Source organism: Aegilops tauschii, chromosome 3 (genome assembly GCF_002575655.3).
Source record: "Aegilops tauschii subsp. strangulata cultivar AL8/78 chromosome 3, Aet v6.0, whole genome shotgun sequence".
NCBI lineage: Eukaryota > Viridiplantae > Streptophyta > Magnoliopsida > Poales > Poaceae > Aegilops > Aegilops tauschii.
In genome coordinates this window covers 180,256,968-180,282,724 of record NC_053037.3, presented here as the reverse complement: position 1 = coordinate 180,282,724, position 25,757 = coordinate 180,256,968, and the positions used below count along the sequence as shown (strand labels likewise).

The 25,757-nt window shown below is 46.8% G+C and overlaps 1 protein-coding gene across 3 annotated transcripts; it reads left to right on the top strand.

Moving 5' to 3' along the window:
- The first annotated feature begins 5,772 nt into the window (after positions 1 to 5,772).
- On the top strand, positions 5,773 to 25,606 carry LOC109754126 (probable peptide/nitrate transporter At3g43790). 3 transcript variants are annotated; one of them, XM_020313052.4, is made up of 17 exons: positions 5,773 to 6,131; positions 14,043 to 14,083; positions 14,423 to 14,483; positions 14,630 to 14,732; positions 14,835 to 14,937; positions 15,891 to 15,944; positions 16,052 to 16,114; positions 16,974 to 17,023; positions 17,137 to 17,212; positions 17,757 to 17,945; positions 18,061 to 18,148; positions 23,599 to 23,684; positions 23,762 to 23,869; positions 24,204 to 24,248; positions 24,360 to 24,448; positions 24,858 to 24,901; positions 25,216 to 25,606. In XM_020313052.4, exons 1-17 carry the CDS (start codon positions 5,957 to 5,959, stop codon positions 25,314 to 25,316), a joined length of 1,476 nt encoding a protein of 491 aa, XP_020168641.1. In that variant the 5' UTR covers positions 5,773 to 5,956; the 3' UTR covers positions 25,317 to 25,606. The 3 variants fall into 3 exon arrangements, with proteins under 3 accessions (XP_020168641.1, XP_020168643.1, XP_045090694.1); XM_045234759.2 differs by lacking the exon at positions 5,773 to 6,131 and adding an exon at positions 7,097 to 7,115; XM_020313054.4 differs by lacking the exon at positions 14,043 to 14,083.
- The last annotated feature ends 151 nt before the right edge of the window (positions 25,607 to 25,757 follow it).

The following is a 25,757-nucleotide window of genomic DNA, read 5'->3' as shown; positions in this document are numbered from 1 at the left end:
GAAAATCTTAAATAATGCACAAAGTTAGGGGGAGCTCTTGCTTATCACATACTTCTCAAAGCGACGATGTTTTTCAATCTTATTTATCATTTGTCGAAGCTTTGATCTATATGTTGTCATCAATTACCAAAAAGGGGGAGATTGAAAGTGCAACTATCCCTGGGTGGTTTTGGTAATTACTAACAACATATAGCTCATTGAGCTAATGCTATTCCAAGATAAATATTTCAGGAAAGCTCAATGTTTGGCATGACATGGATTAGAAAGTGGACCCTTCAAAATGCTAAGGACAAAAGATTGGCTCAAGCTCAAAGCACAAGACTCTACATTTTCTATTTTAGCGATCCAGGATCACATTGAGTCTATAGGAAAAGCCAATACTATTAAGAAGGGATGAGGTGTTGCTTAATGAGGATCTTGCTCAAAATGCTTAGTGATATGCTCCAAAACCCTCCACTACTTTCTCATATCCACATATGTCCTAAACCAAAAAGTCCAACCCGGCCCCATCGATTCTTTCCATCCGGAGCCACCGAGTTCAGTTGACATAGCCACTGCTAGAAACCCTAATCAATTCGGTCTCACCAATAGGGATCTCGATCTCACCGAGATGGGATTGCAAACTCTTTGTTTCCCTTCGTAACGTTTCGGTCAAACCGAGATGAGCGATCGGTCCCACCGAGATTGCAATGCAAACTCTTTGTTTCCTTTTCGTAACGTTTTGGTCCAACCGAGATGAGCGAATCGGTCCCACCGAGTTTGCCTGACCAACTCTCTGTTTGGCTATTACCAAAATCGGTCTCACCGAGTTTGTGTAATCGGTCTCACCGAGATTACGTTATGCCCTAATCCTAATGACATCGGTCCCACCGAGTTGACATGTCGGTCCCACCGAGAATCCTAACGTTCACATTTTGAACTAAATCGGTCCGACCGAGTTTAATGATTCGGTCCCACCGAGTTTGGTGATTTGTGTGTAACGGTTAGATTTTGTGTGGAGGCTATATATACCCCTCCACCCACTCTTCATTCGTGGAGAGAGCCATCAGAACATGCCTACACTTCCAATACATATTTTCTGAGAGAGAACCGCCTACACTTGTGTTGAGGTCAAGATATTCCATTCCAACCACATAAATATTGATCTCTAGCCTTCCCCAAGTTGCTTTCCACTCAAATCTTATTTCTACCAAATCCAATCCTATGAGAGAGAGTTGAGTATTGGGGAGACTATCATTTGAAGCACAAGAGCAAGGAGTTCATCATCAACACACCATTTGTTACTTCTTGGAGAGTGGTGTCTCCTAGATTGGCTAGGTGTCACTTGGGAGCCTCCGACAAGATTGTGGAGTTGAACCAAGGAGTTTGTAAGGGCAAGGAGATCGCCTACTTCGTGAAGATCTACCCTAGTGAGGCAAGTCCTTCGTGGGCGACGGCCATGGTGGGATAGACAAGGTTGCTTCTTCGTGGAACCTTCGTGGGTGGAGCCCTCTGTGGACACGCGCAACCGTTACCCTTCGTGGGTTGAAGTCTCCATCAACGTGGATGTACGATAGCACCACCTATCGGAAACACGAATAAAATATCTCCGTGTCAACATTGCGTTTGCTCCCTCAAACTCATTCCTTTACCTTCATATGCAATTGTTTTACATTCCACTGCTATACTCTTAGAATTGCATGTGTAGGTTGATTGCTTGACTTGTGCTAAGTTGCTAAAATCTGCTAAGAACTAAAATTGGGAAAAGGCTATATTTTTATTTGGTCAAGTAGTCTAATCACCCCCCTCTAGACATATTTCCGATCCTACATATTTCCTAGCCACTTGTCCTCCCAGAACCTAATTTCCGGGCCGTCCTTAATCGAGAAGGATCCATAGCAGAAGAATTATTTCTTCGTAGCCATTAGACCTGCCCAAAAGTGGGAATCCCCAGGCTTCCAATATACTTGGGATACCGCCTTGGAACCCACATATTTCCTCCTTAGGAGGGTTTGCCATACACCATCTTCCGTTAGTAATTTAAACAACCATTTGCCGAGGAGGACCCTATTCTTAACCTCAAGGTCATGAATGCCCAACCCGCCTTGGTCTTTGGGACGGCAAACCACACTCCATTTAGCCAGTCGATATTTCTTTCTCTCGCTATCTCCTTGCCAAAAGAATCTTGATCGGAAGTAATCCAATCTATGTAAAACTCCTTTCGGTAACTGGAAGAAGGAAATCATATATAGTACCATATTACTAAGTACTGAATTTATGAGGACCAATCTTCCACCTAGAGACAGCAGTTTACCTTTCCAACTGCTAAGTCTTTTTTGCAGTCTCTCCTCGACGTGTTTCCATTCAGCATTTGTGAGTCTCCGATAATGTATCGGTATCCCCAAATATGTGATCAGAAACTAACCCAACCCGCATCCGAACAATTCAGCATACAGGTGGGCCTCGTCTTGAGCCTCGCCAAAGTAAAACAATTCACTTTTATGAAAATTGATCTTTAGACCCGAGAGTTGCTCGAATGCTGATAAAATCAGTTTCAGATTTCTCGCTTTCTCGAGGTCATGATCCATGAAGAGAATCGTATCATCGGCATATTGAAGTATAGAGAGACCACCATCAACTAGATGATTTACTACCCCATCAATTTGGCCATCAACCTTGGCACGCTCAATCATGACCGCTAGCATATCCGCCACTATATTGAATAGTATGGGCGATACCGAGTCACCTTGTCGCAATCCCTTCTTCGTTTGGAAATAGTGTCCAACGTCATCATTGACCTTAATGACAACACTACCTCCAGAAACAAAGCTATGGATCATAGCGCGCCACTCTGCAGAAAATCCTTTCATTCTGAGAGTCTGTTGAAGAAAAAGCCACTTGACTTTGTCATAAGCCTTTTCAAAGTCTATTTTGAGTACCACCCCTTTAACCTTTTCCGGTGTAATTCATGGACTGTTTCATGAAGGATAACAACTCCATCTAGGATGTGTCTGCCTCGCATAGAAGTTGTCTGTGAAGGCCGAACCACATGTTCAGCAACCGAATTTAGCCTAATAGTCGCAACCTTCATGAATATTTTAAAACTAACATTAAGGAGGCAAATAGGTATATATTGTTGTATCCGTTTAGCCTCATTAACCTTAGGTAATAAAATAACCTCACCGAAGTTTAAGCGGAACAATTCTAGTTGGCCAGCATGTAGGTCGGTAAACAAAAGTAGGAGATCCGGTTTGATGACTTCCCAGAATTTCTGATAGAACTCAGCGGGAAAACCATCCGGACCCGGGGCTTTGTTATGCTCCATTAGGAAAACTGCCTTTCTAACTTCCTCCTCAGAGTATGGGGCTGTTAGAAGGTTGTTTCCCTCATCAGAGACCTGAGGGATGTCATCTGTTCGGGTCTCATCCATCGAGAAGTTTCCTTCCTCTGGGGCTCTGAATTTTTTTAATAATAATTAGTGATATAAGATTTAAGTTGCTCATGCCCCTCAATCACTCCCTCATCCTGTTGTAGGGAATGAATAATTTTCTTCCGGTGTCTGCCATTGGCGACTCCATGGAAATATCTAGTATTCGAATCACCTTTCAGGATAAATTGCGAGTTAGAATGTTGGTACCATTTGAGTTCCTCTTCACGCAGCATGTTAGCTATTTGTGCATTCGAATGATTCTTGATCTCGATTTCATGCTCAGATACAGGTCTAATCTCTGCCAAAGCTTCTAATTCATCAATGATAGATGAAAGACAAAGCTTCTCCTTTTTGAGGATACCCACCTGGCCCAACCACCAAGGAATTTACGTAATGCACACATTTTGTTATTCCATCTGTGTATTGGGGTAGGCCCGGCGACTGGTTTCTCCCACACCTCCTTGACCATGTCATGGAAGCCATCGCGAAGCAACCACCCAAGTTCGAACTTGAACTTGCGTCTATGTTGTGGTCGTGGCAACCCAGTAGTTAGAAGAATGGGTGCGTGGTCTGATATAGCCTCGATACGAGGTAGAGCACGAACAGAAACCATAGGAAATTTTGATTCCCAGACGGTATCCATTAAAACGCGATCTAGTTTCTCATATGTCGGTTCCGGAAGACTGTTCGCCCATGTGAATTGTCTTCCAATCATAGAAACCTCTCGCAAATCTAGACTGTCGATGACAGCATTGAAAAGGAAAGGCCAATGATTATCGAACCCACCGCGGCTTTTCTCATTTGGAAATCGAAGCAAGTTGAAATCCCCACCTATAAGAATGGGATAGGGATTATCTTTCGCCAGATTAACCAATTCACGAAGAAAATCGGCCTTGAACTCATCCTGGGCTGCCCCATACACGGCGACGAGGGTCCATGTGAAGTTGTCAGCCTTGTTGCGAATATGGAGTTTAACGTGAAATTCACCATTCGAACTAGCCAAAACATCCATAGTCCCTGTATTTACGCCAAGTAAAATGCCCCCAGAACGACCTCTAGGCGGTCGCGAAACCCAAGTAAAGTCTATCCCGCCAGAAAGACGGTTAAGCAGACTTACTGAGAAATCACATCTCCCCGTTTCAGAGATAGCCAAAAAATCTAAATTGTATTCCCTATTACATTCTGCAATGAATAAATGTTTAGCCAAGTCACGAAGACCTCTGCTATTAAAAGACATTCCATTCATAATGAAACAATAGGAGATTTAGAACACTTTGCCCTCTTATGGGACTTACTATCTTTTTTCGAACGTGCGTTCTTTGATTTACGTCCGGATGCTGTAAGCTCAATCAATGAACTAAGCCCGGGTTCATCTAGACCCACGTCCGAAACCGCCCCTACTAAATGAGAGAGTAGCTGACCATCTGATGTGGTATGCAGCTCTTCCTCATCAGTACGGGAGACATAAGACTTGCTAGAAACATGTGGAGTAACTTTTAATCGGTCATATTCCAAATGTTTCAAAGCGTTAGTCGAAATAGAAATATCCTTCTCATTCTTTCCAAGACTGGCACCCACTTTATTTAACTTAGAAACGATGGCAGCATTAGAAAAATCTAAAAAGGATTTGGGTGACGACGTAATACCTTGGTTGTCGAGGTTTTGCGCTGCCTTACGCCGCATAGCCTTGGCTAAAGAGTCCTCATCTGTGTCCATAGAACCGTCGTCGGCAACTGTATGCCGACTACTCCGTCGTGTAGGTGTCTTGAGTTCCTAAACGAAGGCCCGGCCTTCGGTGTACAAATTCAAAATTTCAAGGAGCCGCCGTCGTCTCGTCTTTCTGAGCAGGACACAAATCCTAAACGAACACAAAAAAAACACCTAAAAACAGAGCAGAGGCCCTCCCGCTGGCAAGTACCACCTTTTAGCGCTTCTACTCTTACATAAAGCTCTTGTCTTGACAATTCAAAATTGGGGATCCACCGCGTCTTCATAGTCCACATACAGTAGAAGATGAGGCCGATCTGCGGCGGCGCTGACAGGAGGCGCAAAATCTGTAATTGCCTCGCGCGAGAGACGCAAAGCGGAGAGCCGTTGGATTGTTTTGTTTATTTCTTTTTGATTATCTGGATATTAGTAAATGCTTGCTGTAAAAGATATGATTAGTAACCTTCCATCAAATAAAAAACTAGTACTAATCAAATCACAAGTCATTTTTTAAGTTAAAAGAGGTGGAAATATAGTGGCTCGCTTTAGATGGCTAGCTTTTGCATTTCTGTCCGGGCATCAGTTGGAACAAATACTGTGTCCGTTTGCAGAGATGCCCTTAATAAAGCAGCACTAGCAAAAATTCTCCGTTTCCTGCCTTACCCGCCCCGGTTGCCCCGCGTCCGTCCGCAGGAAGAACCAAAACTACAAAAGGCACCGAGCAAAGCAGGCAGCGCCGCGCAGCAAGATTCCTCGCCTCCTCGAGGTTGGGCCTTTCTCTTCTAGCCGTCACCGTCTGGTACCAGCGGGGGCGGGCGGGCCGACTGACGGGCGAGGGAGATGGGCGATTATGCCCGCGGCGGCGGCGGTGGCGGGGCGGCCGCTGAGCCGCTGCTGAAGAGGGCGCGGTACCGACCCAACTGCCCCGGGTGCAGGGTGGACAGGAGGAAGGAGGAGAGGGAGGGGCTCCCCGTCACGGAGCTCTGCTGCATGTGGCTCGTCACCATCTGCTCCTGTGCGTGATCGCCGCCCCTTCCCGTTCCTTCACGTCCCTTGTTTTTCTTTACCTCGGCTGATTCCTGTTTTTTCTAAGAACTGCTACTGCTAGATATCCATCATGCTCTTATAATAGTTACTACTCCCTCGGCCCCAAAATGTAAATGTAAGATCATTTTTGACACTATGGGGCGGAGGGAGTACTACAAGGGAACCCCGTTATTTTCTGTCCCCTTTCGCTCGCTGGAAACGTTTTAATCAGCTGGAGCATGTTGTTTAATTCTCGCGTTCACCGTGGCTCATTTGTCCAGCCATCGTGTGGACCGTAGTTCTGAACTTCTGAGTTCTGATATCGAACGTGTTAGTTGTTGCTCTCGTCGTTCTCCCTCTATTTAGCTTTTTTTTGGCTGAAGCACGCGGGCAGGTGTGCCTGAAGAATGCAGGTCTCGCTCTGTTCACTTCCACTTGCTCTTGAGTTCCGATCAAACTTGCCTTCGTCGGTCCGTGCTTACCCAGTGCTTTTTCTTGGCTATCCGGATGTTTGTGTATTCCTCTCGGATTTCACCTACAAGCTTTGGATTCCGCGATCAAAGTCTGCCCAAAATTGCACGCGGGACACTAATAACGCACCCTTTCTCCCAGCTGTCTCTCTGCGTTTGTTTCTTGGAGTATTTTAAAACAGTTTTTGGATTTTGTTTGAGAAAATGGTTAAACCTCCTGTTAGTCCTGCTCTCTGCATCCGCGGCATACAACCACAATATTATTAAAGTTGATGCAAGTCAACGAGGCCAAAGTCGAATAACAATGGTAGAACCATTGACTGAAAAAACACCAATGATGAATTCACCTCCTTCTGCGGCAATGCCTTCGAGAAGGGAGAATGTGCTCGCGCTGACGTCGCCACATCCAGCCTGAGTTGGCTAGAAGAATGATTTCCATCCTGGATGCTGGGTCCAACCAATCAAAGCCAGAACAACGGCACAGAGACAACACTTCCAACAAGGTAAGGACGCAAGTCCGTCGTTGTTGGGTCTGATCAACAAAGGCCAGATCATAGAGTTTCATCCCAGTATATGAATCATTGTTTCATTCACCATCTTGATGACGGATCGCCCGAGAGTTACGCCATCTAGACTTTGCACAAACTCCGTGGTACCAACTAGAGTTAGCCGCAAAAGCATGGCACCACCGAAACTCCTAGTGCCGATGCATGAACACAGGTCCAAGTCAAAGACCAAGCTCGATTGGTAGTCCTTCGCTTCATGGGATGATCTTCACTCATAGCTTATTGAATTCATGCTCTAGTCAGTTCTGTTGGAGTATAATGTCCGGCCCTCTCCCATAGTTTGGACTTTTGGATGAGTGGCTGGAGCATGAATTCAATATGGTATCCGAGCCAAGAGGTCTTGAGTTCATGACCCTGCCAACGCAGTATTAAATAAAACGATTCTGCGGCCTACATCGATCCCCGTCTAAGGACTAAAATAGCCTAGACGTGAGGGGGGGTGTTGAAATATATTGCCAACCTCCCTCCATCAGTTCGGACTGATGGGTGAACTGGTTAGGTGCATAAACTTACAACCAAGAGGTTCAGGGTTCAAAACCCAGTAAACACAATAAATAATTGCGGCCTGCCCCCGCTTCCGCTGCCCACGTCATATAGCTCCCTCACGTCTAGGCTTCTTCAGGCCTTAGACGTGGGATCGATGTAAGTCATCACTATTTTAAAAGTCCAAACTGATGGAGAAGGACAGGCAATATAATTGAACACATGAGTCAAAAAAAAATTGAACACCCACCCTCACGTCTAGGCTCCTCCAGAGCTTAGGCGTGGGATGGATGTAGGCCGCAACTATTTGTATTTAACAGTGCGTTAGTCGGGTCTTGAACTTGATGAGACCTCTTTGCTCCGATATCATATTGAGTTCATGCTCCCAGTTCATCCAAAAGTCCGAACTAATGATGAGAGCACCTATGCCATGCGGCCGCATCGTCACTGTTAGATGTGTATAGTCCCTTTTCGGTTTATCCCCATTGTATAAGGGGTCTCTTGCACTTTACCACACATGTATATGTATTGGCCTTTGGCCCTCCTTATAATGCAGTTGCTCATTATCCAACATGGTATCAGATGTTAGGTTAGCTTCTCTCCTGCACGCTGCAACTCCGTGCGTTCTCCGCCGCCGCCGCTGCTAGTTTCTGCCCGGATTCGTCCGCTGCTGCCTCGTCTGCCTGCAGCTTGGCTCGTCCCGGCCGGTTGCAGCTCGACCTGCCTGCACCTTGCCCTCGCCCAGCCGGCTCCACCCCGGCCCGTCCTTGCCTTCGCCCGGCCTTGCCCAGGTCCGGCCGGCTCCGCCCCGGCCCGGCCTCGCCCAGGTCCGGCCGGCTCCGCCCCGGCCCGAACTCGCCCAGGTTCGGCCGGCTTCGCCCCGGCCCGGCCCCGCCCTCATCCCGTCCGGCCGGCTCTGTCCCGGCCCGGCCTCGTCCTCCGCCGCCCTCCCGCGCCTAGGGCCCGCTGCTGGCCGGCCGCTGGCCGCCCGCCGCCCCCTGCCTGGCCCGGCTCGTCTGCTGCCTCCCCTTGCTGGCCTCTGGTGGTTGCTGCTCACCAGCTTCTTCGGCTGCAGCGCTCTGCTCGATCGCGTTCTGCTCGATCTAGATCGAGATCCAGCGGTTGACTTTCCAAAAAAAACAGAGAGCTCGTCATGTCTTCTTGGGGATATGTGGATGTTCCTCGGTGCACGGTGATCTTCGATGGCACCAACTATGCTGAGTTTGTGGGCTTCATGCGGATCCACATGCGCGGTCTTCTCCTGTGGGGCGTTCTCTCTGGCGAGGTCCCTTGTCCACCATGCCCTGTTGCTCCTATGGCTCCTATCCCGCCGGTCCCGCCTATTCTTGCTGCTGATGCTTCTTAGGCTGATCGGGATACAACCAAGGCCCTTGATGATGCTGCGGTGGATGCTTATGATCAGCAGGTACCTGCTTACTCAGATGCTCTTTCTGTTTACCGGGATGATCTGTCTGCTTACACTCAGTGGTGCAATGATATGCTCGAGCGGCTGCTGTTCTCACTGCGAGTGTCTTACCTCAGTTTGTGTCTGAGTTCATGGGTCTCGGTAATGTTGCTGCGATGTGGGCCTATCTTTGTCAGCGATATCAACCATCTGGTGGTGCTCTCTACTTATTTGTGGTGCGTCAGGAGCACGCTCTTCAGCAGGGTGACTCTTCTATTGATGAGTTCCACTCACAGAGCTCTGCCATCTGGTGTCAGCTTGACTCTCTCAAGACCGTTGTTTGTGGTACTTGCCGCTGTTGCCAGACTGTGCGGTCAGACTTAGAGTTTCATCGCCTCCATGAGTTCTTATCTCACCTTCGTCCAGAGTTTGAGCCTCGGCGTGCTCACCTGCTTGCTCGTGGTCGTGTTCCTATTTCGGAGGTGCTTGCAGAGCTTCGTGCTGAGGAGACACGCATCAGGTCTTCTGGTCTGCTTGTGGTTCCCACTGTTCTTGCTGCCCGAGCTCCTGTGTCGTCTGCTCACCTCACCACTCCACCGCTCCTGCCCGCACCTCCAGGGGGGCGGGTCACCCTCCTTCTTCAGAAGAGGGTCGGCCGCGCTCGCACACCTTCTGTGGCTACTGCAACAGGCCAGGTCACCCAGAGTCAGATTGTCACAAGAAGCGGAAAGACCTGAAGCGCTCTTCTTCTAGTGGGACTCATGCGTCTTCCTCGACTTCGTCACTCACTGACCAGGATATTGTGCGGCTCAAGCGCATGTTGGCTTCATCTGGTTCTTCCTCGACGGGTTCTGTTGCCGCTGTGACAGCCACCACCACTCCGCCCCCACCGGAGCCTACTCAGTCAGGTACATCCTCGTGGGTTCTGGATTCTAGAGCTTCTTTTCATATGTCTTCTGATTCTTCTGCTTTATCTTCTCTTCGACCTCTTGATTTTCCTCTTAATGTTCTCACTGCCGATGGCACACCTCTTCTTGTTGCTAGTCGTGGCATCCTTTCCACTCCGTCTTTCTCGGTTCCTAGTGTTTCTCATGTTCCTCGTCTTACCATGAATCTCTTTTCCGCTGCCCAACTTACTGATTCTGGCTGTCGTGTCATTCTTGATGCTGACTCTTGTTCTGTTCAGGATCGTCGCACTCAGGCTCTGGTTGGCGCTGGCCCTCGGCGCCGTGAGTCTGAGGGCCTTTGGGAGGTTGACTGGCTTCGTGTTCCTTCCGCTGCTACCACATACGCCAGCTAACATGCTCTTGCTGCCTCCTCTTCTGCGTCCTTCCAGCAGTGGCATCATCGACTTGGTCACATTTGTGGCTCTCACTTGTCCTCATTAGTACACCAAGGCGTCTTAGGGTCTGTCTCTGGTGATGTTTCGTTGCATTGTGATGGTTGTAGGCTTGGCAAACAGACTCAGTTACCTTATCCTACCAGTGAGTCTGTATCTCAGCGTCCTTTTGACTTAGTTCATTGTTATGTATGGGGTCCTGCTCCTTTTGACTCGAAAGGGGGTCATCGCTACTATGTTCTGTTTATTGATGATTTCTCTCGCTATACTTGGCTTTATTGTATGAAATCTCGCAGCGAGGTTCTCCCCATATACAAGCGTTTTGCTGCCATGGTTCGCACTCAATTTTCCACGCCTGTCCGTATCTTCCGTGCTGACTCAGCTGGACAATATATCTCTCACATGTTGCGTGGTTTTCTTGCGGAGTAGGGTACTCTTGCCCAATTCTCTTGCCCTGGTGCTTATGCTTAGAATGGCGTTGTAGAACGCAAACATCGCCATTTGCTTGAGACGGCTCGGGCGATGATGATCGCCGCCTCTCTTCCACCTCATTTTTGGGTTGAGGCCGTTTCCGCATCCACACACCTCATCAACATTCAGCCATCGGCTGCCTTGAAGGGTGGTATTCCTATGGAGCGTCTCTCTGGTTGCTCTCCTGACTACTCCGCTCTTCGTATGTTTGGATGCGTGTGCTATGTTCTTCTTGCTCCGTGAGAACGAACCAAGTTGACTGCTCAGTCAGTTGAGTGTGTTTTCCTTGGCTACAGTGATGAGCATAAGGGCTATCGTTGTTGGGATCCTGTTGGTCGCCGACTGCGCATTTCGCGTGATGTGACTTTTGATGAGTCTCGTTCTTACTATCTGCGTCCCTCCTCCTCGAGCTTTTCCGTGGAAGATATTTCCTTCCTTCTCCTTCCCGACACATCTCCCTCTGTGCCTCCTGTTCTTCCCTCTCCCCTGATGAGTCTCCCTACACCACCGGTACCACCATCCCCTCCCTCCTTCTCTCCCTCGTCATCTCCCTCCCCACGCTCCCCCAGTCTTTCGCCCTCACTCCCCTTTTCCTCTTCACTACACTCGTCGTCCTCGTGCTGTGGATGATCCTACTGATGTGCCCTCTACTTCCGGTGCACCACCTCTCACGCCTACACCGGTCCATAACCTTCGTGTTAGGCCTTGTCCCCCACCTGATCGCTATTCTCCTGACCGGTATGGTCTTCCTGCCATTGCTGAGCCCACCACCTATCGGGCTGCCATGACTCAGCCTGAATGGCAGCTTGCGATGGCCGAGGAGCTTGCGGCGCTTGAGCGCAATGGCATGTGGGATCTGGTTTCTCCTCCTTCTGGTGTTCGTCCCATCACGTGCAAGTGGGTCTATAAGATTAAGACTCGCTTCGATGGTTCTCTTGAGCGTTACAAAGCTCGCCTTGTGGCTCGTGGCTTTCAGCAGGAACAGGGGCGTGATTATGACGAGACTTTCGCTCCTGTGGCCCACATGACCACTGTCCGCACTCTCCTTGTTGTGGCTTCTGTTCGTCATTGGCCTGTGTCTCAGCTTGACGTTCAGAACGCATTTCTCAACGGTGAGTTGCATGAGGAGGTCTATATGCAGCCCCCTCCGGGGTACTCTGTTCCCGATGGTATGGTCTGCCGCCTTCGGTGCTCCCTTTATGGCCTTAAACAAGCCCCTCGCGCATGGTTCTCGCGGTTCGCCTCTATGGTGACTGCTGCTGGCTTCTTGCCTAGTGATCATGATCCAGCGTTGTTTGTCCACACCTCTCCTCGTGGTCGGACTCTTCTCCTTCTATATGTGGATGACATGATCATCACTGGTGATGATTCTGAGTATATTGCCTCTGTTAAGGCCCGCCTCCGGGAACAATTCCTGATGTCTGATCTTGGTCCTCTTCGCTACTTTCTTGGGATTGAGATTTCTTCGACCTGTGAAGGCTTCTTCATCTCTCAAGAAAAGTATATTCAGGATCTTATCTCGCGGGCCGCTCTTAGTGATGATCGCACAGTTGTGACTCCTATGAAGCTCAACGTTCAGCTTCGTGCTACTGATGGTGATCCTCTGGCTGATCCCACACGGTATCGCCACCTCGTTGGGAGCCTTGTCTATCTCGCTGTTACTCGTCCTGATATATCCTGTCCTGTTCACATTCTCAGTCAGTTCGTTTCAGCTCCCACCACTGTCCACTATGGTCACCTTCTACGTGTTCTACGCTATCTTCGTGGCACGATTTCACACCATCTTTTCTTTCCCCGCTCTAGCTCTCTCCAGCTCCAGGCCTACTCTGATGCTACATGGGCTAGTGATCCTACCGATCGCCGCTCGCTGTCTGCTTACTGTGTCTTTCTTGGAGGCTCTCTCATTGCCTGGAAGACAAAGAAACAGACAGCTGTTTCTCGCTCGAGTACGGAGGCTGAGTTGCGAGCGATGGCTATGTTGACGGCTGAGGTGATCTGGTTACGATGGTTACTCGAGGATTTTGGTGTTTCTGTTGCTGCACCGACTCCCCTCCTGTCAGATAGTACAGGTGCTATCAGCATTGCGCGTGACCCGGTCAAGCATGAGCTCACCAAGCACATCGGCGTGGATGCCTCCTTTGTCCGTGCGGCTGTGCAAGATCAAGTTCTTGCTCTTCATTATGTGCCTTCTGAGTCACAGTTGGCGGATTTCTTCACGAAGGCACAGACTCGAGCGCAGCATGGGTTCTTTCTCTCCAAACTCAGTGTAGTTGATCCACCATGAGTTTGAGGGGGGTGTTAGATGTGTATAGTCCCTTTTTGGTTTATCCCCATTGTATAAGGGGTATCTTGCACTTTACCACACATGTATATGTATTGGCCTTTGGCCCTCCTGATAATGCAGTTGCTCATTATCCAACAGTCACCACCTGACCACGCATGACCAAGAGAGTCACCAAGCCCATGATGACATCACTACCATGGATACAACCACAACTGTGACTACTTCCTCCACATTTGGTAAAGAAATGATGGTCAAGCAAAGGGACATGATTAGGTATTGTACAAGAAGTTCTCTCACGTCACTTTTTGCCTGAGAGATGCTAGAGCCCATGTCCTCGACTCAGATTCGGACTGCTGAGACAGACACAATTGAGAATTTTCTCAAACATTGAGATTTTTCTCACTCGAACTCCCAATTGGGTGATCTTGTTATTTTTCAAAAGCTTATCTAGTGACTTTCCAGCAGTAGGATCCACTCCTCCAAATTCATTCTGAGCACAAGAAATCACTGAAACAGCCCAATTTTGTCACAGAAGTTGAGTCATAAGGTGCTCCTGCCACCTCCACTTGAGTCATGGGCCTTGTACGACATAGGGTTGAGTTTTCCCTGCCTTGGGATGTGCGTCCACCCTCTTAGCCACCGAAGGACCAAGTAAACAAATGGGCCTTGTACGACAATGGCTAACTTTTGACTAACAAAACCTAGAGAGAAGGCAACGAGGTTGATCTACTAATTTTTTTACTTGAGACTTGGGTGGAATCTTTTGTTACTCTCATGCCCATTCAAAGATATTACTGATTAAGATGTTATTGATTATGTCTTAAGCAAATCATCCCTTCATTATTGATCAGGAATTGATATTCTCATATTTGCATTTTGCAGCGTTGCCTATACAGTACGTGTTTCCCTTCTTGTATTTTATGGTGAGCAACAGGATTCACAATATTTTTAAAATGTGCAATATGACTGCACATTTCTTCAATCATAACAGGAGAAGATTTATAAGTAGGAACAATTTCCATGTTCTATATATATTTTGAACCATGATAATGATACAAGCTTTGCATCAGATTATGACATTTTCGGTTCAAAATAAAAATAAGATTATAACATGTGGTGGAAATAAAGCTTTGCTCTTCTCACAGTTTTGTTGTTTTCTATTGTTTTCTTTTCTTTCACCACCCAACAACATGAGTATTGGTAATGCCAACTATTTTTTGTAAATCTACTATCGATTGTCAACGCTGCATATTCGTTTGCAGATAAGAGACCTGAACATTGCTAAAGAAGAAGAAGATATTGGATTTTATGCTGGTTTTGTTGGTACGTTTTCTTCAAAATGTAGTTTCTCTTTTGTATCAATCTTCTGAAACACTTTAACTGAGCTGTGTAAGGATATTGTTATATGAGGGGTATGCTTCAGCTTTATCTATCATGGTAAACTTATAATATCTGTTCTACAAATGAAGGTGCTTCATATATGCTTGGGAGAGCACTCACCTCTGTAATGTGGGGAGTTGTGGCTGATAAATATGGGAGGAAACCAGTTCTTGTAACTACCCTTTTTTCAGTGTAAGGATATACTTTAACAAGCTGCACTCTCAGATATGAGTTTTTCTTTGGTGTATTTGACAGACGCACCAAAATCTAAGCAGTTCTTCTCATCTATTTCAGAATTATCTTCAATACACTCTTTGGACTCAGCTCTAGTTACTGGATGGCATTAACCACAAGAGGTCTGCTTGGGCTGTTGTCTGGTATGCTCGGACCAATGAAGGTACTTACAAGTGCATGAGAGTGCTTTCCTCTCAGGTACTAGAACCGTCCATCGTGTTTTTGTAGCTTTGTGTTAGAATTCAACAGGCAAATAAACAAAAGTAGATCAACTCGAGACGCTGAATTCTTATGTGGAAAACCCTTGCGGAAACCACAGATGCGCGGCAATGCTCACCTATATTGAGAGAGTGTTACAACCGCCAGACTAACAATGAGTCGTCAACACACACATCCTGTGCGGCTTACAACAGGTGTACGGCGGCTATGCATGCAGCTCAAGTCAAAGCGGAAATCCAATCCGCTATGAAAAATCCATAACAATAATCTCAAACTCGTTCAACAATTAAATATCCATCATGTGCCGAAAGTCTCTTGGACATAACATCACTAAGCATGAGTAGAGCTCAAACTTAGTAATAAGTACTGGCTTGTCATCATATCAGCATGATTATCGCGAGTGCTTATCTTGCATACCTTCACATTACCTGCTGGCCTGTGGCCTCTGTTCCGGTAGACCCTGACCTCTCTCTTTCAATTTGAATTCATATATCAATATTTTCTTGACCAACTGCTAAGATAATCTCGGTTCCTACTCTTATATCAGTAGACTTAATTTTGTGGTGTTCTTCCACAAGAGAACGAAGTTTCACAGATTCAGTTGTTCGTGATCCACATTGTGTTTAGCTTGTTAGCTTGTTCTGGATGAAGTTTGTTCTGTATTAGTAATCGAGGTCTTTGTAACTGGGATGGTTGCACACCAGATAAATTTCAGCCAACCAGCTAGTGTTGACATGGTGCACTATGTTTTCATTATCCAAAAAGTATAACTGCCCACTATGACGCCAAAATGAATTCACAAGCTGGAAGTCATGAGTGTGATGGTGATTATTATTAGGGTATAAAAGTAAAATATATGACTGGATTACATTGTGTTCGACTTATTTGTGTCTTCAGGCTTATGCTTCAGAAGTATGTCGGAAAGAACACAGTCACCTGGCATTATCACTCGTAAGATGATCAAGTTGTTATTTCGAATTCTTCTTTTACTCACAATCCCAACTTTATTGGGCCATGATACAAACTCACATATTTCTATGTGCTGGGTAATCCATCAGATGTCCTCCTCACGTGGCATAGGTCTTATTGTTGGACCAGCCATTGGTGGTTATCTTGCACAGGTAATACAGTCCATTTAATATTTGCAGAATACTTACTTATGTATTATATCACTCCCTCCGTCCGGGTTTATTAGGCCTCTCAGCATCACAAGCATGTCCCGTTTTATAAGGCCCCGCTTTGGAAAGGTGCATGCATGCAACCATTGCATTGGTTGCATTGAAAGCCATTGTTGTTGGTGTCATGGCTGGAAAATTAATACACTTCATGCATGCTTTTTCATTGACTGCATGCATGTGAGAGAGTGCATTGGGAGTGGAATGGAAGAATTAATGTGAGCAAATTACTATGTGTCTTGGTCTAAGAGAAGTTGTCTTTAGGCCTAATAAATCCGGACGGAGGGAGTATCATCTAAGTATGTTTGATCTATGATGTTCCATTACTTCTGATCATGAGATTTCTGAACTCACAATACAGTCCATTTAATATTTGCAGAATACTTACTTATGTACGTATTATATTATCATCTAAGTATGTTTGATCTATGATGTTCCATTACTTCTGATCATGAGGTTTTTGAACTCACATGCAAATTTAAAAATTATATACCTTATCAAGTATTTCCTGATTGTCCCTTCTCTAACTATCCTCATATAATTCATTTACCTGCTATGTACAGAGTTGTGTTCACTCTGATATCCATCAGTGGTTCACCCATGATAACCAACATATGGCAAAGTATTCCCCCATTTATACAAATTCTGCTAAAGGTTGATTATATTTGTCATTGTATTGCTACGCTATGTGCAAGCATGCACTAAAAGTAGTTATTTTGATTGATTCAAATTTCTTATGTCAACATACAATCATGATTAAAAATGGTTAGAAGCCTTGTAAGCTAATTTTGCTTGTGAACTGCAGCCTGCAGATAAATATCCAGGCATATTCTCTGTCAACTCCATATTTGGAAGGCAAGCATTTACTTGTGAATCCTTCTTATATATTTTGTTTCTTTGCTTTATGCGTCCTTTTGATATTGCTTTCTTCTCAGATGCTAATTCAGTTTAAACATGCATTGTTTTAGGTTTCTGTACTTTCTCCCTTGTCTTTGTATATCACTCCTTGCCATTGCCGCTGTAATTGCTTGCTTCTGGCTTCCGGTGAGTTTATTGTTCCTAGATGCATACAATTAATGTTTCATTTGTATTGAAGCAAACATCATGTTGGGATAATAATAAACATTTTTGTCAATTAATGTTTACTGGAGCTGCATGCTCCCTGTAGGTCGTAAATGATACTAGTTTTTTTTTGAGGAATCATACTGGATTTTAATGGTGGCTGTAATCTTGTGTTCTGACAAACACTTGTTTGTCATGACGGAGAGTAAATCTTCCATTGTAGAAAACGTGCTGATAAACTGTGATATTATACTACAGTAGTGATAGCACATCTGTTCTATGTAGCAATATGTATTGTGCATCTTGACCTGAAACACGGCTGGAGCAACCTGTCAGTTTTGTAGGATCTGAGATCATTGATGCTTCTACAAGTTTCTGAAGATGCAAAACAATACCAACAGTTTGATAACACTAGTGAAAGAAAATCTTTTTTGACACCGAAATCATTATATAGCCCCTACATGGAGCCCCACATAACACGTAGCACATGAACTCACCTGTACTTAACATGTCTGCAATGTTGCAGGAAACTTTGCATAAACACACTGAAGACACAATGTTAAATAGTTCGACTGAAGCTGTTGAAGAACCTTGTTCTGATTTAAATGCTGAACAAAGTGGTAGTGGCTGTCTCAGTTTATTCACAAACTGGCCATTGATGTCCACTATCACTGTATACTGCATTTTCTCTCTCCAGGACATGGCTTATGCAGAGGTAGCATGTGCTTTTTGTTGCTGAGAAATATTTCCGTTGTTTTTTAGCATCTCATAGTTTTACTTACATTTCCATTATTATTATTGGATTTCATTCTGGAAGACGTAAATTGCAGGTATTTTCGCTTTGGGCTGTCAGTGACAGAAAATATGGTGGACTAAGCTTTTCTTCTCAAGATGTGGGTAGCGTCCTTTCAATCTCAGGTAGTATTCATTGACATTTTTATTTTTGAACATCGTGAGTCCCTTTTTTTTGACGGAACCTCGTCAGAGGGCGGGGAGCTCCCGCATTGCATTAAGAAGGAGAGAGTTGGTCCAGTTAATAAGGGGAACCGGACCCAAAAACCATACATGGCACGGTTAATTAAGGGAAACCGGCGACCCTGAGATAGGGATCCAAGGAAAGCTTGTGATATGACTATTCATACATCAATGAGGCACATATGATATATCTTTTTAGAAACAAGGCAAAAGATTTGCCATTTCATATGATATATCTAAACTTGCCTATAAATAAAACACATGTCGTGTCTGTGGCACAGATATGCAGCTTTATCTGGATTGACATGAGTGAAATATATGCTCAATTTTTAGATTGACATGAGTGAAATATATGCTCAATTTGAAGAAGTTATGCTAGAGCAATAATTTATATGCAAATATGTGACGACGGGAACTCACTAGTAAATCAGCATGTCATTTCTCAGGTGTTGTGCTAGTTTGAGAATAGGGTTTAGGGTTTCCTGTGGGGGAAAGCCTCACCACGTCTTTCTATATATAACAATCAGCATATACAAATACATACGTACAGGGTACGTGTACACGACACGCTAGACCTATTTTAACACTCCCCCTCAATCTGAACTTCTACTCTGTACAAGGTTTAGATTGGTACTAAAACGGTCTAGCATCTGTCTGGTGGCTAGTTTAGTAAACACATCAGCCAGCTGATTGTTAGAAGAAATGAACCTGACTTCAAGAGCTCCAGAAGCAACACGCTCGCGCACAAAGTGGAAATCAATCTCGATGTGCTTGGTACGCGCATGAAAAACTGGGTTGGCAGTCAGATATGTGGCCCCTAAGTTATCACACCACAGAACCGGAACACCCTGCTGAGACACTCCAAGCTCTTTGAGTAGTGACTCTACCCAGATGGCTTCAGCAGCTCCATTCGCCAAGGCTTTGTACTCGGCCTCTGTGCTCGATCTCGACACTGTTGGTTGTTTCTTCGAACTCCAGGAAATGAGGTTCGGTCCAACGAATATGGCGAAACCGCCAGTTGACGTCGATCATCCGGACATCCTTCCCAATCTACATCAGTGAAGATACTAATGCTAGTAGAGACAGCCTTGCGAAACTTCAGCCCTGTGTGCAATGTTCCTTTCACATAGCGTAAAATCCGCTTAACGGCTTCCCAATGAGCATCAGTGGGTTGGGAGAGAAACTGGCACACCTTGTTCACCGCAAATGAAATATCCGGGCGAGTGAGTGTTAAGTACTGCAACCCACCAACAACACTGCGATACCGGAAGGAATCATCGGTACTGAGAGGCTGTCCAGACACTCGTGCAAGCTGATCGGAAGTAGACAGCGGTGTGGAAGTAGGCTTACAATTCTCCATGCTCACACGATGCAAAAGATCCAAGGCATACTTGCGTTGAGTCAATGTCATCCCCCCTGAATTGTACGACGCTTCCAGACCAAGAAAATACTCCAACGGCCCAAGATCCTTGATAGGAAAGCTGGCCGCGAGGGCATGAACAAGACCATCAACCGCACGTGGAGAAGATCCGGCAATGGCAATGTCATCCACACAGACAAGCATATAGATCTGAACATCACGATAGCGGAAGAAAAACAGAGAGGTATCTGCTTTGGAGGAGACGAAACCCAACTCGAGAAGACGGGCACTGAGCCGAGCATACCATGCACGAGGAGACTGCTTGAGTCCATAGAGAGCGCGCTGAAGCTTGCACACATGCGAGGGAAAACGAGCATCCTCGAAACCAGGTGGCTGTTGCATATAGACGTCCTCAGAGAGATACCCATGAAGGAAAGCGTTGCTGACATCAATCTGCCGAAGAGTCCAACCGCGAGACACAGCCAAGGCCAGAACCAGGCGAACGGTGGCCGGCTTGACAACCGGACTGAACGTATCACCATAATCAATACCAAGCTGCTAGGTGAAACCACGAGCGACCAGTCGAGCTTTGTACTTATCAACAGAGCCATCTGGACGGTGTTTGGTCTTGAAGATCCACTTGCTCCCAACAACATTGACGCCGCGCGGCCGAGGCACAAGAACCCAAGTCTTGTTGTGATGAAGGGCAGCGAGCTCATCAATCATCGCGGTACGCCAGGCAGTCTCACGGAGAGCATCACGGTGAGAGACAGGCACCGCATGAAACGCGCGGCGACGGGGATCATAGCGGATGGTCCCATCAGTAGGAACAAGAGCACGGCGAGTATGATCGCGGGTGGGGGTAACCATGGTGTGTGCAGGAGCAGCTGGAGGCGTCGCGGTCGAGGGAGCAGGGCTGCCCTCGACAGAAGGCGACGCGAGCTGCGACGGCGACGAGGGAGCAGCAGCCTCGATCACCGGAGCAAGCGACGGGGGCGCGTCAGTGCGCGCAGCCGGGGCCGAAGACAGGCCGACCGGGCCAGGCGACGTGGGAGCGGACGGGCCAGGCGACGCGGCAGCCGATGGGCCAGCCAGGCCGGGCGACGCGGTGGCCTGGCCGGGCGACGCTGGAGCCGAGGGGCGGGGGGACGTGCATGTCCCATGCACGTCGATCGCCCGGGAGTGCGGCGCGGCGGCCACGTGGGGGCGGCAGGCAGGGGGCATGCATGCGCCATGCACGTCGATCGCCAGTGATGGAGCAGCCGAAGGATCCTGCACAGAAGCAACAGGGCCTGAAACAGGCGTGTCAGTAGACAAATAGGACAAGTCGTATTTGCGCATATGGTCACCTGTAGCCGGTTCAGTGGGAGGAAAAGAGAGAACATCAGCCAAAGAAGAGACATCGACGGTGACCCCAGGAGTGGCATAGGGAAAAACAGACTCGTCGAAAACGACATCACGAGAGATGTAGATACGTCTCGTGGAACGATCAAGACACTTGTATCCCTTATGCATTGGACTATAGCCCAAGAAAACACACATGGTGGAACGGAAAGCAAGCTTGTGTGCATTATATTTGCGCAAACTAGGCCAGCAGGCGCACCCAAAAGTGCGAGGAAACTTGTAATCGGGGTGCACCTTAAGGAGACGATAGATGGGTGTATCTTGTTGAAGAACAGGTGTGGGCATGCGATTAATAAGGTAGCATGCCGTAAGAAAGGCTTCATCCCAAAAACGCAATGGGAGAGAAGAATGAGCCAGCAAGGCAAGACCTGTTTCGACAAGATGACGGTGTTTGCGCTCAGCAATGCCATTTTGCTGAGAGGTGTGCGGGCAAGACACACGATGAGAGATTCCAGTGCGTTGGAAATAACGGTGCAGTCGGTGATACTCACCACCCCAGTCTGACTGAACAGCTATGATTTTAGTGTGGAGAAGACGCTCAACATGAGCCTGAAAAGCATAAAATACTTGCTCAACGTCAGACTTGTGCTTAAGGAGATAAATCCAAGAGAAACGAGAGTAATCGTCAACAAAGCTCACATAATACTTATAGCCTCCGGAAGAGGCGATAGCAGGCCCCCAAACATCAGAATGAATTAACTCAAGAGGCATAGTGGAAACATGATGTGATAAATTATAAGGCAATTGTCGACTTTTAGCACGCTGACAAGCATCACACACGGAAGTCTGACGTTCAGAAGAACACACTAAATCATTATTTCTAACAATGTTTTGAACAATATTATTAGAGGGATGACCGAGACGCTGGTGCCACTGGGACGGGGTGGTCTTGATGCTGAGAGACGCTTGACGGTTGGAGGAGGACGACGCGCCACTAAACGGGATGGGGTAGAGTTCGCCATGACATCTACCGTGAAGAAGGATTTTCTTCGCGGCCGTGTCCTTAACAAGGAAAAAGAAACGGTGAAATTCCACAAAAACATCATTATCAAGAACGAGACGATAAACGGAGAGAAGATGTTGATGAATATGTGGGAGACGAAGAATATTTCGTAAACGAAGAGATGAACCGGGTATGGTGGAGTGACCAATATGCGAAATAGACAAACCTGCACCATTTTCCACTTGCACTTGATCCTTCCCGCCATAGCGCTCGTGGAAGTGTAGACGATCGAGATCATTCGTCAGGTGGTCCGTCGCACCCGTGTCCAGGATCCAGTGCGGCGGCTCATGGGAGGAGGATGTGGACGCGGAGTTGGCGGAGCGGTGGTCATGATCATAGCGGCTACGACAGTCGCCGGCCTCGTGACCCCAGTTCTTGCATATCTGGCACCGGGGACGCCAGCGCCGGCGGCCGCCCCCGTTGCCTCCTCCGTTTCCTCCTCCGTTGCGGCTGTTGCCGTCGTTGTTGTTGTTGCGACCAGGGGCGTTGCCCTGGCTGGGGCCGTAGCCTCCCGAGCCGGGCGGGAGAGAACCAGCAGAGGGATGGCCGCCGCTCGGGCGGCCAGAGTCGGGGGCGCGGCCGGAGTTGTTGTGGTAGACGGGCCGGGACGCGACATTGGCGGAGGACTGCCAATCCTCAAGCTCCGATTGCTGCTGCTGAAGGGCCTCGTAGTGAAAGACACTGGAGTAGAACGCGGGAAACGTGATGGGCACGCCCGCGAAGTTCATCGAAGCAGCGATGGGGTTGAACGCCGAGCCGAGCCCGGTCAGCATGTAGTCGATGATCTCATCGTCACGAAGAGGAGAGCCGGCGGCGGCCATCGCATCAGCGAGGGCCTTGACCTTCTGCATGTACTCGCCGGCGAGGCGATCTCCCTTCCGCAGCGCCTAGATCTGGCGCCGGAGGTTACACACGCCGGCGCTGTTCTCGGCGGCGAACATGGTGTGCACGGCCGTCCAGGCGGCGGCCGCCGTCCTGCAGCCGATGAGCTGCACGGAGATCTCCACGTTCATCGAACCGAGGAGATGCCCAAGAACCTTCTGATCTAGCGTCCACCACTGCTCGTACTCAGGGTTGGACACGGTGCGGGCGGCCTCGCCAGTGCCTGTCGTCACGGTCGGCGCCGGCGCCCTAGCCGAGCCGTCGAGGAAGCCGTGGAGGCGAACTCCGGCGAAGTTGGGGAGGGCAAGAGCCCTCCATAGCATGAAGTTTCTGCGGTCAAGGGAGACCGCGATGGGCGGAAGGACGGGGGTGGGAGCCGACGCGGCGGGTGGGGCGATGACGGGGGCGATCGGGGCGGGCACGGAGAGGGTGGAGAGCGTGAGCGCGGAGGAGGGAGTCATCGTGGGTGCCGGTGCGGTGGACATCGCGGCGGTCGCGAAAAGCTGCGGCGGTGATGGGAGGAGAGGTGGCGGCGGCTAGGGTAGGCTCTGAAACCAAGTTTGAGAATAGGGTTTAGGGTTTCCCGTGGGGGCAAAGCCTCACCACGTCTTTCTATATATAACAATCAGCATATACAAATACATACGTACAGGGTACATGTACACGACACACTAGACCTATTTTAACAGTGCTCTGCTGTGTTTCACGTGCAAAGTTTGGTGTACTGACTGTACTTTTTGTCAGGTCTCTTACTCCTAATATATCAAATTTTGATCTATCCATTGGTTGCAAACTCTATAGACCCCATCACATTAGTCCGTGCAATTGCGGTAAGACTATTTATTGCTTGTTCGATCAGCTTAGTTATATTATAATGGTTAAACTTATTAGATATTCTGATGTGCAGCTATTGACAATACCACTTCTTTCGAGCTATCCATTCATGCCTGCATTATCAGGGTCCATTCTTCAGTTGGCACTAAATTGTGCATCTTTTCTGAAGAACTCTTTCTCAGTGAGTGCAAAGATCTTAAATTTCTGTGTGAAACAAATCTTTAAGTTGGAGCATTCTACTAAGTATATTTCAAGTCTTGTCTATTTGTCTTAGTGTTGGCTAAGCATAACTGCAAGTATTGCTTCCCGAGACTCTTTCTTTGTTAGTAGAGAATAGCAGCAATACAAATACCAACAGGCTGCTAGTTATCATATCTTGACAAATACTTCAATTGTGAATCTGCTTATTGCACTGCTCACTAAGAATGTGCCGCTTATAACCTTACATATTTCAACTCAAGGGAGCCACTATTAATTGCTACCAAAGTTTACTCGTGCTCTCAAAACCATTTCAGGTAACTACCATGACTGTGTTCAACATTTTAATGAATGATGCTGTGGTAAGTTCACGAGATTCCTAACAATGGGTCAAATGAATAGCTATCTTCCATCCATTCCTACGAAAACTGGTAATATCATTTTGTTTTCTAACCTTGGGATGCACATAACAGAGTCAGGACCTAAGAGCCTCAGCCAATGGCCTTTCTGTAACACTAATGTCCATCTTTAAAACTATCGCTCCAGCTGTTGCAGGAGTTATGTAAGTATCCATGCTCCAGCTCATTGCATACTATTGAGACCACATAAGCAAAATATAGCACTTAGACAGTAATATCCAGATTAGTTCCAGAGTTGGCTTTTGAGCTGCTCTGCATTCATCCACTATTTTCTATTGCAAACAGCACCTATCTCAGTTCCCCCAAATAGTTGTATTTTTTCTTGCGAGTCAGTTTGTTGACAATCAAAAATTGAACAGAAGTTAGTTTTTTTGGTTATTTTCTACTCTCAAGTTCTTCCTTCTCGACAACATTGTCAATAGCATAGCTCATCATCGTATGTTTGTATCCACCTTGGTGTCACATTTGTATGCAATCGACTGTTTTTTCCCTATATTTTCAGGACAAAAAATGCTCTCCACCTTATCATGTAAATTGCATTTTTCCTTGTAGATTCTCATGGGCTCAGAGGCGTCAAACAGCTCCATTTCTTCCAGGTATTTTATACTTGACTTTGTTTTAACTGCATGTACAAAATTTTCTATCACCCTGTCTATGCAAATCTTTAAATCCTCTAAATCGAAGGATTAAAATACAGAAGTAAATGTTTAACATTTCTGTTTAAAGGGCAACTGTAGATTGGTAGTGTCGAATCAATGGTAGTATGGTACATAGTGAAAGGTGTAATGGTTGTGAACGCAATCTCTTCATTTGCTCGACTCTAGACATTTAGGTTTGGTTAAGTTATGCTTTTCTGGTAAGACTAAGCTTGTGTTTGACATGGATACCTGCTGTGAATTATCCTTTGCAGGCGACCACTTGGTGTTCTTTATGCTGAATGTGTTCACGGTTATCGGTCTTATGCTCACCTTCAGACCGTTCTACGCTAGAAATGGCACGTCGAATCATTAATGTAGTGACACCATACATTAGGACCTGGACAAGGACCAAGATCTAACAGTTTGGCTCTTCGCTATTTTAGTGACACGATCTTCCATATTACGGGTTCTTTCTTGAAGTGCCTGCACTTCATTAGTTAATCCAACAATTTTCGTGGTCAGTTGACCAAGTAGGTTATCATGAGACTTTAAGATATTGGTAAAGGTTTTGCTCTACTCGGTTTGAGCAGTCATAAAAGCGTCGAGGGTTTCTTCAACTGAAGGTCTATTACCTGTGCTTGTCCTATAATTATTTGATGCTTCTTGGTTGGTTGGTTATGGTGGTTTAGGATAATTATTAGAAGCATAATTTTGGTTCCTCAAATTGTGGTTGTAATTATTATGAGCTATGAGGATAACATTTACCTCTTCTTTACCTTTGATCATGCCAATCAGTTCATCCATTTTTTGGCGG

What these genes read in the sequence shown, in the direction of transcription:
- LOC109754126 (XM_020313052.4), top strand. Translation starts at nt 5,957, where the DNA reads ATGGGCGATTATGCCCGCGGCGGCGGCGGTGGCGGGGCGGCCGCTGAG. An exon ending in GTCAACTCCATATTTGGAAG is followed by an intron (nt 17,024 to 17,136) that starts GCAAGCATTTAC and finishes GCATTGTTTTAG; the next exon opens with GTTTCTGTACTTTCTCCCTT. An exon ending in TTTTAATGAATGATGCTGTG is followed by an intron (nt 24,249 to 24,359) that starts GTAAGTTCACGA and finishes TGCACATAACAG; the next exon opens with AGTCAGGACCTAAGAGCCTC.